Here is a 15,851-nt window from a genome sequence, read left to right as displayed (position 1 = left end):
AGGGGAGTGCTGATCTCCTCCCAGCAGTCACTGCCCTCTGTCTCCTGGTCTTGCAGCTAAGTGTTGTCCTTGGAGAGACCCGTCTGTCCTCGGTGCAGCTCGGTGGGACTGATGAAATGCCTATTTGTCCTGTCTCAGAGATGAAATGCCCTTGGGGCACAGGCTGCGGTGTCTGGTTGGCCTGGTCACAGCCCATGCTCCATCCCCCGGCGCTGGTGGCTGCGTAGGCAGTGGGCAATAGGGCACTCACGGCTCTTGAGCCCCGGCAGCAGTTGTGGCGGCGGAATCCCCCTGCCACGAGGGAACACCTCGGTGCCACATCTGAGACGGAGAGCAAAGGAGACAGGCTGCGGAGTGAGGCAACGAGGCCTGGCTGCGTCATCTGCTGCCGCCACGTCCGCGTGTGTGTGGTCAGAGCCCTCGGATGGCGAGCGATTCATTTCAATTACACGTAGCGTGGAACGTGCACGCCGCTTCAGCATATGGCACTCGAGAAACCTGGTGCTTGCACGAGCTGCCAGGCACGCTGGCAGTGGCTGGGGACTTGGTTCAGAAACCCGTTTGCAAACGAAGGGTGTGGAGCTTTGCTGGAAGGGTTGCTGCGGGCCCTCATGGAGTCGGCAGCTCCTTCCCCATGCAGCCGTGAGCCAGCGCTGGGCCTGGCCCTGCAGCCGTCTGCCTGGTGGGACGCCCGTCTCCTCCCGCACAGCCTGCCGTGGCCTGGTTACCTTGCGGGTGGGTTGTGGAAAAGGGCTGTCCAGAGGGAGCAGGGCCAGCCTCCCCTGTGGCAGAAACTATAAAATGCCCTGCTCAGAAACGTGTCTGAAGTAGATCTGCTTTGTTTGCTTGCAGCGCGATTCCTGCTGTTCTGATTGGGGTGAAGACAGCGGTCCCCCGTACGAGCAAGAGAAATTCACAAGTCCTCTGTTGGCTGTTTTGGTGCCTCGGAGAGTATTTTTGGACACAGCTATTAAAAAACAAATGAAAAGCATGTAATGCCTACAGGCAGTGGCCCTCTGGTTTAAAGTGTGTTCATGACAGCCCTGCCTCTGCTCACAGTCTCATATGGATTGTGTTTTATATGGCAAACTGTTAGCCAAATTCAAAAATATTTTCACACCATCTTTTTTCGGTTAGAAATAGCTTTGGGAAGCACAAGCAGACTCACACTGATCTTTGCTTTTCCTTCAGCTGCATCAGGGGCTAAAAAGGCATAGTTCTTCAGAAAATATGTCCAGTTTTTGAAGGGAGATAATTTCCAGATTATCTGCTCTGTAGATTAAACTTTCTAGGTAAGAACATGGCTTTGATGCTCTGCTGGAGAATACACAGGACCCTTTCTCACAGGTAGAACGTTTGTCAGGGGACACAAAGGCTGCCTTGTTTTCCTTGGCAAGAGCGTGATGCTGAGGGTCTTGCCATGTCCAGCAGCTCTTACTTGTGTGAAAGGGCAGCCTCCTGGGGCTGTGTCCCGCTACGCACGGGGAGGTGGTGCTGCCTGTACCCTCCCCAAACAGCCACTGGGTCTGTCTCAGTGTCAGAGGCTGGTGCATCCTGCCCTCCCACACGTCTTCTGGGAAGGTTCCCAACCTCATCTTGTAGCCAGTGTCCGGGCTTGCCACATGCTGGATTTTAATTTGACAACCTCTGAGACACTGAACATGGTTTCACCTTTGCTTCCACGAGCTCCATTTCTTCCTATTTATAGAGTAGTTCAATGGGGGATGCAAAAACATGTCACTGCTGCAACTTGAGGTCTGGTGTAGAGGAGCTCCATGTGTGTGTCAGCTCTGCCTTGGCAGTGTGCTCTAGCCAGTCTGGAGCAGGCTGCCAGCATCAAGAGAGCTTCAAAGGTCTTATTTCTGACCATACTGAGAAGCCTTTTGTGTAGATAAAACCAAAGCACTTGCAGTTGTCTCTCTCTCCCTTGAAGGAAATGCGGTTGACAGCAGTGGCTGAATCACCACCTTGGTCTCCTCTTGGTGTCTGGGGCCCACTCCAGCTTTTACAAGCAATGTTAAAATTGATGTTTGCTTCTTAATCTGACTGCAGTCGTCAGGCAGGAGCATCCTCTTCTCTGTAGTGATGTTGTTTCCCTTTCCCGTTTCCCTTCTTTAGGCACATCTCGCTGACCCTCCCTGCCAGTTTTCGAGGGAAAAGCCACAGCACTCGCCTGGACCTGGAGCACCAGCACTCGAACCTCTATGCCATCTCAGGTGAGTGAGGCGTGTGTGACGCTCTGCTTTTCCGAGTCAGCACAAGTGTAACAGCAAGGCGACCCTGCTTGGCCAAACAGCCGGGTGGGTGGTGATGCCCATGAAAGGTACGTCCAGCTTTTCCTCAGTGCCATCTCAGTGCTGAGAGCAGAAAATGCCCAGGCATACGCGTTACTAGCAGCACACGTTGCTGACCTCTGGGGAGATGGCAACCCTCGGGGAGGAATGCTGCTGCCACGGAACTGCTGACGAGAGCTCTGATGGAAAGCAAGTGACCCAAACGTTGTTCCTCATCTTTGTCGTCATCTTCACAGGTGAGTCATTAAAGGCGACATCTCTGCTCATCTCACAGGAAGCTTTGTCTTGTATTAGGTTGAATTTGGAATCAGATGTTGGTATATGGGGGGTTCTGTGTTGTTTTTACCAAGTGCTTGCACGTGTATGCTTGATCTCTCTAGCTGCAGCTTTCTCTCTGTTCACCATCCCAGGCTGCCATGCAAGTGCTAGAGCCTAGTCATAGTTTCCAGATGTCAGCATGAAAAAAACACCTGCCAATAAATAATTTAGCTGGATTTTTTTAATTATTATTTTTCACTAGTACTAGTCTGCAGGGAAAATGTGTATTTAAATAGAAGGGTGAGGATCAAGCCCCTTCCTTCACCCATGCAGGTACAGGTACTTGTTACTGTGCCTCAGGACCACACAGCAGGTTTGGTTTGGAGCCGGTGTCCTTGTGAGCTGTCCCTGACCGCTCTGCTCCTCTGGAGGAGGTCCTGCCTTTAAGTGCTTGCTTTCTTGAAGGAGGAGTGAGCTAAAAAGGAATGCTGCCTGCTTTTTGGGGTCCAGGAAGAAAGGCGTCTGGGAGCTGTACCTCACAGACTCTGTCACTCCTGGATGGGCCGAGAGCTGTGTGGTCTGAAGCTATTCACCAACCACAGCAAAAGGACTTTTGGGTCTGCAAACTGAAGAAAAATGTCAGGCATGGTTGTGGCACAGCAGGGCATTTCACCTGCCTCTTCTCTTATGGGGGCTGGCTCAGAGTCAGTGCTTCAGCTTAGGCAGTGCTGGGATGCAGGAGAGTCTTCCTTAGAAACGTTTTTTTGAGTACTGTTACACCTGAACAAACACTGTGATAGACATGGCAGAATCTCACTTAGCCACAATTTTCTCTTTGTTATGCCATTTCTGCAAGAGGGGAAAAATACAGTCTGGAACTGTGACTCTGTCAAAAGCCCAGTCGTGTCACCTGGCTGAAGGGGATTTTCAGGACGTTTTGGAAGCCCAGAAAAAGCAGCAGTGGATTCAGTGGGCTGTACAATAGGTAGTGCTTGTGCATAATCAGGGAAGAGAAGATGGCAAAAATGTGCCATTCACAGGTTCTTGCTATTAATAGTGAGTGACAATTCTAACATGGGAACATGGCATTAATTCATGTACCATAATCAAAAGGTTATTTAAGAGGTAATCTCTGGCTGAAACTGCAGCTTCAGGTTCCTAAATAGATGGAATATAACAATTGCATAATTCTTGTCACTACTCGTTTTTCTTGTTACTCTCCTGCCCTAACAGATGTAAGGGGAGGCGTGTTCTTGTGTTCATGAGAGACAGTCCTGCAGGGAGCTCAGAGCACTGTGCTTTCTCTTATGAGAGAACATCAATGCATAAACGGCGAGGCAGAAACTTCTGTGTGAACGTTACTGAGAGCAACTCTGCTCCTGTGGACTGCCTCTGCTTGCAGTGCAACCTGGAAAGAGGACCTGTTTGGCAAAGAACCTGAATGCTTTACTAGATAACTACAGGCAAAGCACAAAACAGGCCTGCAGAACTGCACATGGCGTTACAGTTCTCCACGTTTGCATGAGCACATTTCGGTCAAACTGTATAACTCTGTCTTTCGCCTCCCGGGCTGCACGTTCTCCACCAGACACGTCATTCCACCAGCTGTGCATACATGTGCTGTAATGGCTATTGCAGCTGGGAGTCGTTCCTGAGGAATGAGTCTTGTCATATGAAACATCCCGTGCGCTGGCAGGTATCTTCACACATAGCTCCTGACCGCTGCTGCGTCCTCGGCAGCCGTGATGAGGTGCTGTGACAATTCCCTTTGCGTGCCTCAGTGCTGCCGAGGCAGGCCCAGCCCCCGGCGCACTGTGGAAGCCATTCTGAAGTTTTCTCTTAGGTGGGGGCCGCTGCAGCTGCCCCCCCGGTGCCTTTCTGCAGTGGGAAATTCATCAACATGCCACCACTCTTGTCCCGAATTACTCCATGGGGATGTGATTTCCCACAGTGTGTCCTGTGCTGCGCGCTGTGTCCTGCACCGTGGCGTGTGCCGTGTTGTGCACCATGTTGTGCAGTGTGCCGTGTTGTGTGCCGTCTGCCATGTCCTGAGCCATGGCACGCATCATGTGCCATGTTATGTGCCATGTCCTTTGTCGTGCGCCATGTGCTGTGTTGTGCGCTGTGGCGTGTGCCGTGCACAGTGGTCAGTGTCATGTTCTGTGCCAAATTATGCACCGTGCCAAGTGCTGTGTCATGTGCCATGTTGTGCACTCTCCACTGTGTCCCGTGCCATGGCATGCATCATGTGCTGTGTTGTGTGCCATGTCACCACGCCGTGTTGTGCGTGGGCTGTCTTGTGTGCCATTGTGTGTGCCATGTCTGCGCCGTGGCGTGTCATGCGTCATGTTGTGCGCCGTGTCGTGCGTTGTGTTGTGCATCGTGTGCCATGTTCTGTGCCATGGCATGCGCCGTGTCGTGCATCGTGTGCCGTGTCACGTGCCGTGTCGTGCATTGGTTGCTGTGGCATGCGCTGTGGCATGTGCTGTGTGTTCTGTTGTGTGCAGTGCACTGTGTTGTGTATCGTGTGTCATACGCCAGTCATGCACTGTGCGTCTTGCGCCGTGTTGTGCGCCATGCACTTATCCACTGTGTCCTGTGCCATGGCGTGCATCATGTGCCGTGTTGTGCATCATATCCTGTGCTGTGTGCTGTGCACCATGTCTTGCACTGTGTCCTGGCTCTGTGTTGTGCACTGTCATGCACTATGGTGTGCGCAGGATGCCGTGTCCTGCGCCATCTCCCACACCATGCTGTGGTGTGTCGTGCACACGCCCGAGGTGCCGAGGGAGTTGTGGGCACATGGGAGACTCACGGGCCGTGGTGATGAAGCAGCCAATGGGGTGGGTGAGACACCACCCAGGCTCTGGCAGGTGAAGGGCTCTTCTGGTCCCACTGGGGTCTGTGACTGAGCCCGTGGGCTCCCCCTCTCGGCTCTCGGCACAATGGAGCGTCTCCAGGTGCCGGCGCAGGGAAACAACAGCCCTTAAGAACAGTCTCTTGTCTTCCAGTCTTGGTATCTGCTTAGTCTGAATTCTTCTGGTGGGGACGGGATGGGGCGTGTGGAAAGGGAAGGCTGGGAAGGAGGGTGAAACTGATTGTTGCAGCGTGGTTCTCTGTCTGTAAACAGCCAAGATTTTCTCGATAGTCAATGAACACAAACACTTCCAGCTGGGGTTCAGACTATTTATGGAAGGCAAAATGAATTTTTGGCTGTCAAGACTGCTCTGTATCTCAAAATACATTTTGGCAGAAATATCCATATTCCCACTGGAGCCGTCCTGTTACTCCTCGGGGTGTGTAATGCAATTATGATCTCAGAGCTGGAGTCAAAGGAAGAACGGTCCTGAAAGTAATAATTACAGTCTTTAACCAGCCTTCTGTCGTTCCCAGTCTTGGCATTGAAACTCTGAGTGACCAGAAAGTTACAGAGTCTCCTCTTTCGCACAGTACACTAACGAACCAGTCTTTGACATGGCACATACAGGAAAGTACTGCTTGGAGTCTGGCAGTGGGGCCCCACCGTGTGCCACCGTGGCGCAGCGCTGCCAGCACCAGCCCCTGTGCCCAGCAGACTCCCTGCTCTGACCCTGTGCCGTGCACCCGAGACCAAAAGACACAATTACTTCTGAGCTGATCTGCAAAAGGTCTCTGGGTGCTGCTGGGAGCGCAGTGCTGAGGAGATGACAGATTTAATATGCATGTTGGAACAGGCAGCTGCTGGAAGAAGAATGCCTTGCTCCAGACAGACCTGTCGACAGACACTGCTCAGTATTTCACAGCGTAGTCTTTCTTCATGGCCTTCAGCTTAATTAAGATGTTGTTGTGACTACATACTGCCTTCATTTCAGACTTCAGCATCTTCTGGCTGCATATTGCTTTGGCTTATCAGAGGCACAAGGACAGTGAGGGAGAGAGGGAACCCTCTCAGGCAGCCACAGATAATAACGTACAGGGAAAATTCCTGAATGAAGTGAAAAATTATTTATAATAATGGCACTCAAATAGAAGGGAAATAAGTCACTCTAAGGGTATATAAATTTTTATGATAGTGTATAAACAGCCATAGCTCGCCTTGTCTCCCATCTATCCCTGCAGAGAATGAGGGCAACATCTAGCATAAAGAAAAATATAATAAGGAAACGAAGAAATGAATGGGAAGAGCTGGAGGATTGATCACTCGGTGTATTTGTATATCCTGATGTAAAAGGTGCTGCTGACAGGTGGCCAGGTTTCTTCTGTATAAAACCATGTGTGTGCTGTCAGGGCGGTGTGAGCAGCCTTGTTTCGATTGATGAATTGCCTGCTTTCTTGATTAAGCCTTCCGTCACTTAAGAAACAAAAAGCCTGTGTTTGGATGGCAGAGTGGGACATGTCAAAAAAATCTGTCTGCTTTACCTTTGTGCAGATGTTGGGCACAGACTGTAACATGTATTATTAAAATGAATGTGGCATTTACTGTGCATTATTTCTTTCCTGGGAGAAAGGACCTGTAAATTATATGCTAATAATACGCTTTAACCCTTTCTGAAACCAAGAGATTCAGGAGTGCATATCTTCCTGCAGGCCTCGCTAATTGGATGGGCTCTAAACCCACTGCAGCTCTCTCTCTGAAGTTAATAAACAGTGTGTTTCAGACCAGTATGCTGATGCCTCTCGGGAATCTTGCCTCCCGTTAAGTTTTCTGCTGTGTAAGTGCCACTGAAACGTAAACCTTCCGAATTACAGAACCTTCCACTGAAAGCCCTCTTCAAATTCTGATTGCAGGCAAAAGCTGTCTCCTGCCTGGGGACGAGGCCGGCAGCACAGAGACTGCACAGGCAGCCATGCACGACCTCCTCTGCAGGGGGCATGATGCTGGCAGAGCCTCCCTGCACCAGCTCCAACCTTTGATTTTGCTCTCAAGAATTTCACTTCAACCTGCCAGTTTGAGATGTACTGAGCCACCTTGGCTCAGGAAAAGGATTAGGGATGGAAAAAAAAAGGTTTAACACACCTTGCAGAGCACCTGGCAGGATGTTGCATTGGGAAGCAGAGGCTGAGTTTGCGGTTTTCATGGTCATGGCTGTTACTTCTGGGAACTTGAGAGCTGGTCCAAGCTTGTGTGCTTCCCCGTAGCCAGCTAAAGTCAGGGGCAAAGCTGTCCGTGGCTTTGGAACAACACTGGGTAGGATTTGTCTTGTTTTGGCCCTGAAATATTGCCGCAGCCACCTTCTGAGTCGTGCTGCAGATAGACACGTGTTTGTCGGATGTAACATAGAAACTTATCATTTGAAGATGGGACAGTCAATACTGGAACCTTCTCTTGATCTGCTCTCAGACTGTAGAGACAGAAGTCATGTTGCACGGGGTATATCAGGTACCTCTGCACAGCCCCATCAGAACGTGTGTACCGAGTAATGAGAGCCTCTCTGTGCCGATTTTGTGTTTGAACAGAGTGATGTTTGGTGTTTGTTCCACGCTGGTGTCAAGTCTATATCTCTAGAGGCAGCAGGGAGAGTGGAAACAGATGTTAATGATCTGGAGAAACATGGATTCCCAAAAAGGAAACTCAAGTCGCTTTTCTGTGCCGGCTAATGCAGGTCTTGGCAGGGGGGAGCTGTAGTTTGTCTGAGCAGCTTTGTTGGAGGCATTTATTGCACACTCTGCCCTCACAGCAGCAGTTTGCTTCCAGGTTCCTCCTTCCTCTCTGGAGCTCGGTGGGCCCTGCATTTGTTCTGCTCCAAACCAGCAGCACAGGGCTGTGGGCTGGGCAGGAGCCCCAAGCAGTGGCCCCCGCAGGACTGGCCTGGGGGCCGGGCTGGGCGCTGGCAGCTTCGCTCGCCCCTGCTGAGCTGTGGGCTCGGAAATGCCTTGTTGCATGATCCCCTTTTTAATTTGGGTTGGTTTTTTTTTTAGTTAATGACAAATCCCCTTTGCAGATCTTTCTAGATTAATAAATGGAAGAGAAGTTAAGGATTTCATTACATCTCAGTGCCCAGACGTCAGCTTCATTCTGGTTGAAAAATGTCAGGTTATCTGTGCCACAGCTGCCACTTACTTCTCTTCAATGTACGTTTTCTTTTAAAAGATAGCATATCTTTTATCTGCATGTAATGAGGACAGACATTTTAATCAGAGGTTAGTCATTTATTTTTGAAAAACTATTGTTTTGCTTCATCATTTTTGTAGATAATTAAACGGTTCACTTGGCACAGTGTGTCTGCTTTATTAAAACAGGTAATTTGGAAAAAAAGAAAGATGCTGTTTTTTGGATCACTGCACAGGAATTGGTTTTATCTTCATCTTCCAGCGCAGTTTCTGGTGGTTTTGCAATACCTTCCTGTGTTCAAGAGTTTTAGCATCTCCTCCTTGCTGAAGGGAGGGGGCCCTGTGCCACGCTTTGCCGTTGACCCCTCCCCATCCCTACCTGTGCTGTTCTTTGTGCTTCAGAGTAGAAGCAGAACTAAAGGTATTTTTTTGAATTTTAATCAGGACAGTCCAAAAAACAGGCAAGTTGTGACACAAGCTTTATTCTGCATTGAAGCCTCTTTGCTGAGGCTGAGATTAAAGTCAGCCACCCTATTGCAATTTCCAGTCTTTGGACTGAGAGACCTGGATAATCTTCAAAATATAAAAGGCTCTATTAATATCCAGCAGTTCAGGGAGGCTGAAGTCTTGTGTAAAATGCTGCAGCTGCGTATTTCAGAAAGGGTGTTACTTAATACTGTATTTAATGAGATTCAAAAAAGTCTATTTCTTATTAAATGAGCTCATCCGTGGCACAGAGGTGCCCGCATGCTCGCTGCTGCGGTGTTCCACCCTGGGGTACCGGGACTGCGTGCCAGGAGGCTGGGCCTGGGCGCTGAGAGGTGAAGCCGTGAGTTCTCCCACCCGTATAATTTGTCAGACATGATTTTGTGATTAACCTGCTGCCGGCCGAAGCAGCGTTCTTCATCTTCACCATCTCACTTGTGCGTGCTGGTGCAGGCGTGCGCCTGTGGTGCGGTGCCTCGTGCCTTGGCCTCGGCCGCACCATGGGACCGCCGGCTGGCGTGGGCACTCGCCTTCTCCTGCCATAACATACCAGACGTACAGACTTCAGACCCCGCTTCTCTCAGATCACACATCACCTTCTGAGGAAGCTGCTTGTTGATCTGAGCCGAGAGGATCATCTGGCTGCCACCCCCAAGGCCTTGAATTATGCATGAGCAGGTGTACTGCCGAGTGGGCGGTGGCAATGGCGTTGACGCAGGCAACCCTGGGCCCGGCATGTCGGGTGCAGCCGGAAGCTGGTGACTGAGTCGGAGGGAGGATGGCACCGAGGGGACCCGCCGGTGACGCGGGCCCTGCCGGGGCCAGGGGCTGCTCTGCCCTTGCTCCGCGGGCCCAGCAGCCGCCATGGCGGGACTGGCGTGGCTGCTGGAGGAGGACGTGTTGCTCGCAGGGCACAACCTTTGAGGCGGGCCGTGCTGTATTTGTTTTGCTTTTCCGAGTGCCATAGTTTAGGTTTTTTTCAAATAGGAAGGCGCTCTGTGGCTTGGATATTTAAACAGTTATTAACCAAATGACAATTAACAGATTGCACAGACAGATTTTCTTTTCAAAACCTCTGAAATTGAGTACAGTTTGCAAAACTATCACAGCATAGTAATGACAATGAATTTTGATTTCCCGGAACTGATATTAGACTCCTTATTAAACTATGTGCATCTGCTTTTAATTTACTCCAAATAATTGGAAAATGCAATGAAGCTTTCCAATTAAAGCACGGCTTTATGCTGTTTAATAATACCCCCATAATATTATAGCTTATGAAGTGACAGGTGAGTTGGTGTATGAATAAAACATAAAGGCGGCAATAAGGGACAGAAAACCGGAGACAGTTGTTGGGGATTTTAAATGCTGGATGTAATTTGCATATATTAATCTCTTCTTTTCAGCCTTATCAGGCGTTCTTCAGTATTTGAAGTTAAAATAGCGTTGACAGGCGGGAGTACGCTTAGTTTTTTCAAGGATTTATTACTTGTATAATTTCTGATCTTTAATAAGCAGATATGACTGATCCTCATAGTTCTATAGAAATCGGTTAATTGTTCCAGATGGCGTGTACTGATTATGCAAAATTACTTTTCACACCATTTTTTTTTTCTGATGGAGTTTGGAGTAAAATTAAATTTTTTATAGCCTTCTTATCATGCTGTTTTACAGTGGTTTCTGCACAGAAGTTGAATTTAATCTACTATATTACATTGACCAGCAGAGTTATTCTAATGTAGCATTCTGTGATTTGACAAAGAATAATAGAAGACATTGCTCATTGTTCGTTACTGTGCTACTAATAAAAAGGAGTTCTAGTGCAGAAAACCAGGCTGTTATTTATGAAGAATGCTTAATTTGCACAGTTAAAAATGCAAAATTGTTACAATGAGATGTTCTCTCTTTTGAATGGAAGACTTGGGCAGAACAAATGAAAATAGTCTTGTTGCTACAGATTTCTTCTAATAAGGAAGGATTTTTTTTACATGACTGGTGTGGCTAGGCTGTATCTCGCTGGGAGGAGCAGCCATCCAGGCAGCACGCTCTGACTCCTATCAAGAGGTGTCACTGGTGTTTTCCCTGATTATCGTCATCCGGATATCTCAATAGTGTAATTTCGTAATTGAAAACATTTATAAAGGTTGTTGGGCTTTGTTTGTCTAATGAAAAGCTGTTTATACAAAGTAAGCCACACATAAAGCTCTCCTGCTAATAACTTTATTGTGATTCGTTTTGGTGATGACAGAGTTGCTGGAGCCGTGCTGTGGCGGGTCGCGGCGGGCGCCAGTCCCACAGGGCAGAGGCTCCTGTAGCCACCCTCAGTCCCACTGCAGCAGGCGGGTACCGTGATGGGTGTTCACACCGTGGCTTTGTGCGGGGGGTATGGTCCGGCCCTGGTTAGTTGTGGCATACGGAGCCATCCTTTGCCATGCCACGGGCAGTCGTGAGGTGCTCCACACTGGCAGCACTGCTGAGACTTGACTGAATTTGCTCTGTTTGCCTCCCCCAAGGCAGTCTCGGGGTTGTGGAGCCTTCGCCAGCAAGCAGCGGGCAGCCTCGCCCTGCCGGGGTCCTGCTCATCCCGTGGACCAGTCTTCATCCTGAGGCCTCTGCCCACCACGCTCAGGCCTCCATGGCAGGGCTGCAGGGACAGTCAGGAGCCAAGCCCAAGACATTGTACTGATCTTTGCAAAGCAAAACAGCAAATATTTAATAAATGACCTTGTGGCTAATGGCATTACAATCTGCAATTAAATTAGAAAAGTGAGGATACAGTAAATGGACTTTTATAAAGAGCACTTATTTTTAACTCAGTGGAAAAAAGACAAGTAATTAACTCGGCCATTAGAAAGCTCAGAATCTCTCCCGTCTCCTCTGGAACCAGAAAATTGTTTTGTGTGTGCCGTTACATGTGTGCAAATAGTATATACAAAGACGACTAATGGCATAAATCAGAAATGATTAGAAAATATTTGTTCTAATGAAGTAATAATTTGGTAGTAATGCTTTTCATCAGCATAGCCTAAGGCTACATTAAGTGGACAGACTTGATATGGATTCTCTAATTTTAATCTTCAAAATGCTATCTAATGTCTCATTAAGACTTGCATATAATGTATCTTAAGTACAGTCATTAAATATAGTTTAGGGAGATTTATGTTCAGATATTGCTTAAAGATGTTTTAATAGGCCCATTTACTCTGATGATATTAATGAGCTCTTAACACATATTAAGCTTCTAAAACTAGTAGTATTCCTCTCACAGTGAGCAAAACAACTTAGGGATCGTAAATGAATTGTAAATGAAAACAAGGCTGTTTTTCAGCTGAGTCCTCAGACACCCTTTTCCAGTCCGCCGGGCTCTCAGGGCATCAGGCCGCGTCCCGCTCTGCTGCTGCGTGCTCCCGGCCCCGACGAGGCGGGTCAGGCCAGCTCACCACCGCCTCGTCTCCTGGGCTCGCGAGGGCTTGGCTGTACAAACCACCGGCTGAGAACAGGGGCGATCTGCATGAATCTGACATGTTACGCAGGTTTGATCACATATGCGCTAAAGTAATTCAAATACTTTAAAGAAAGAGCCAACTGCATCACGGTTTTGGATAGATTCTGCTCTCTGATATCTCAAGTTAAGATGCGAGGATGGTAATCGTGATAATAAAAATTGTTCATTCCCTTATTGTCGCTTTAGTTCCAACGCAGAAAGTTATTGCAAACAAATTTCTCCAGTTTCATCACTCAGCTCTTCTTAAAAATCCTTCTGAGTTCAGAGACTTTTATAATTACTAAATTGGTTTGTTAGAAGGAGATAATAGCAAATTTCTTCTTTTCATAATTGGACATTTCTTCCCTGTAGGCTAATGTATGCGCAGCACTTGCATACACAATAAGCTGTGCTTTTGAAAAGGCATAACTAGCTAATAAGTGCTGTGGTGTCATCAGAGAGTAATGGTTTACTGATTAGCATAATTAATGACAAATGGTGGTTCGGAGCGGGTGGATTGGTTTAGCGGATGATGAATGTGCTGCAGCCACAACTGGGTCCTGCCCAGGCGGCCTGTCTGGCAGCAGGGAGGCCTTGCCAGCCCCACGGCCAGTTTGGGCAGCACCAGGAAAGCGGCCCTGTGCCACACTTGGCGGGCAGCATGTCCAGGAGCGCGGCTGGCAGCTGCTCCCGGGATGGGACCTGCGGCCGCGCGGCATGGCCAGCATGGCACCGGCACCGAGGGCAGCAGAGCTGCGCCCGCCGGCTGTCCCGTGGGCTGCCAGTGGGCCACCAGTGGGCCTTGGAGGGCAGGAGGAGCTCCAGGCAGCCGTGCTGAGACAGGCACATTTATCTGTGACTTGATTAATCAGGGCTAATTTGCATTTGCAAATGGAACTGATAAAAATGGAGTTACCTTTTCACCTTTAAGGGGGAGGAGGGATTATTTCGAAGTTAACTTTTTTTTTAAGTGATAAGCAACACTTTTAGCAATAAGGATGAAAATACTTAATTTGCATTAGCAAAAGAAGCTAATTATTATATAGTTAATTAGCATCTGGAAATGAGGATTATCTTAATTACAAAGCACAATTTCCTTAATAGCTACAAAACTGTAAGTTTGATCTGTGTGGAGATTGGCGACTATTATTATGTAATTAGTGATCATATTAATGGTGCAGTGTATTTAGATGCAATTTGCATATGCAAATGAGAGTTACCTGATAGAAATGTGTGGCTCCACTAATGACTCCAAGCACTTAAAAATTAAATTACGTTTGGAGATCTGGATCCTGAGCTGCCGCACAGTGGCACAGTGGATCTCCTCCCGCAGAAGAGCTCTTGGCTCTGCCAGGCCGTGGCTGTTGGGAGGCCGGGGACACCTCTCCCTGTCCCTGCTCGGCTGCCATGGGCTGTTTGCAGCGTCCTGCGGCCAAGCAGCACCACATCGTCCTAGCCACGTTGCCATCCCCTCCTGTGCTCAAAAGCTCAGCTTTGGGCCATTGTCGAGGCCTTTCTGGCTAGTTAAGTATTAAATCACTGGATGGTGGGAGCACGTGTTCTGTGCATGAGCGAGCTCCTGGCAGGAGATAGGAGTCCCACACGCTTTGTAGCCATGCTTGTGATGAGTTTCTGCTTTCTGTTCACAGTGAGGAGTGCTCATGGTATGGAGAGCACTGTGCTTTTCAGACAGCGGGTCTGTCCCTGCTTTCATTGGCAGCAAAAAGCTGTCTCTGTGTTTAAAAGAGATGGTCATTTAAAACAGAAATGTGTTAAGAGAGGGTGCTGTGCATCTGTATCTCTCCAGGGAGCACCGTGGCATGGTCACTGGATGCACAGCTCGTGCGCTTGGTGCAGTGCTGCAGCCATCATTGCCAGTGTGAGTTTCTGCCGCTGCCTGGTGACCTGGCCCCTAGTCAGAGGTTTTTTGAGTTGGGGAGCCCAGTACTCTTGCAGTGACAACCCCTCTGCCCCTCTTGTACAAAATCACAAATCTGAAGGTGTCTCAGCAAAAGAAAAACAAAGCTTCTGGAGCCAGATACTGTACAAAATGCAGTGTGTTTATTTAATATCCCCTGTTCCTAACCTGCATCGCTGAAATGACTGAAGTGCAAAAGTACCAGAGCTGGGAGGAAGCAGCCCTTACCCAACAGGATGTTTCTCTCATCAAGAGGGCGAAATTTACAGCTGCCGGCCAGGGAACACTGCAGCTATTGTGGGTGCTTCCCGAGATGCTTTTTGCAACTGCTTGCTCCAGCCCGCGTCCTGCCTGCCTGCGCCTCCTTGCCTCTGCAGCAGACAGACATTACATGTTTAATGACTTCCAAGGAGTCTGTCTATCATTACAGCTGGAGCTGAAACTAATTGAAAAGTGTCTGTGTTTCTCTTCAGCACAGCGGCCGGTGTAGGAGGCTGGAGAAGTGCCTCCACTTCGCCTCCTGTCCTCAAGCAGGACCTGCCCCGGCTCTGCCACGGCCCCGCACAAGTGCCCTGTTTTGTATCTGCTCTGCTCTAATTAATTAAGGGCTGTTGCTTAGAAGTAGCACATGCTTAGGTGTGATCTTTGAAGTTTAGTGGGGTGCAGAGACTTCAAAGGGGACGTTTTATTAAAAAATAATAAAATCAAGAGCTCCTAAACACTTGCAATTTGAAGAGCTTGTTTGAAGTCTCTCCATGCTCTCTGGTGCTGATACAGCGCAGCGCTGAGGTACTGCTTAGCCATCACCATGCAGTACTTAACCTTCACTTGATTTTAAAAAGAAAATAATCAAAACCAGGATTATTGTTTTAAGTGTTTTCGTGGCTTGATCTAGCAGTAAAGAACTAATTGTGCCGTGTTGCGAGCTATGCAGGAAACGGAGAAAATCAAGGCTGACAGTCAAATTAGCAAAAATGAAAATTTAGTCCAGACCTGTTTTTTTAATCAAAGTCATTTCAAGATGAACAGGAAAGCTATAAACCTTTCCCATGATGGAGGTTTCCTTTCCCAGCCCAGGAGACCCTGCTCTCCCGCTCACCGCACCGAGTGCCGTGTAGTTTGGTGCTGCTGCCTGGCCCAGGCTGCAGGCACTGCCGCTCCCTGACATGAGCTTCTGCTCCCCAGGAGCTGCAGCACCAGCAGTGCAGCTGCCTCGGTGCTGGGTGCAGTGCTCCGGGGCTGCCTCATGAGCTGGGGCTCAGCCATGGGCTGCTGCAGGCACCTCCAGGGCCGATGTGTGGGCAGAGCCTGCAGCCTCCAGTGCTTGGGCAGAGCGCAGGGACCATCCTGGCCCTTCTCTTGTCAGCGCATTCAACTAACA

The 15,851-nt window shown here is 48.9% G+C and overlaps 1 protein-coding gene across 4 annotated transcripts in view; it reads left to right on the top strand.

Moving 5' to 3' along the window:
• The window catches only part of MVB12B (multivesicular body subunit 12B), a 55,276-nt gene that overhangs the window by 28,263 nt on the left and 11,162 nt on the right, over positions 1 to 15,851 (top strand). For 3 of the 4 annotated variants that reach the window (XM_062011229.1, XM_062011231.1, XM_062011230.1), the window contains one exon: positions 2,119 to 2,216. In XM_062011229.1, coding sequence (XP_061867213.1) covers positions 2,119 to 2,216 — 98 coding nt within the window. Of the gene's footprint in view, positions 1 to 2,118; positions 2,217 to 2,333; positions 2,531 to 15,851 lie in introns of all 4 variants that reach the window. The other variant, XR_009820032.1, reaches the window with a different exon arrangement.

The sequence above is a fragment of the Colius striatus genome, chromosome 19 (genome assembly GCF_028858725.1).
Source record: "Colius striatus isolate bColStr4 chromosome 19, bColStr4.1.hap1, whole genome shotgun sequence".
NCBI lineage: Eukaryota > Metazoa > Chordata > Aves > Coliiformes > Coliidae > Colius > Colius striatus.
Note: the sequence above shows the minus strand (reverse complement) of the source record. Positions and strands in the feature narration are given on the sequence as shown.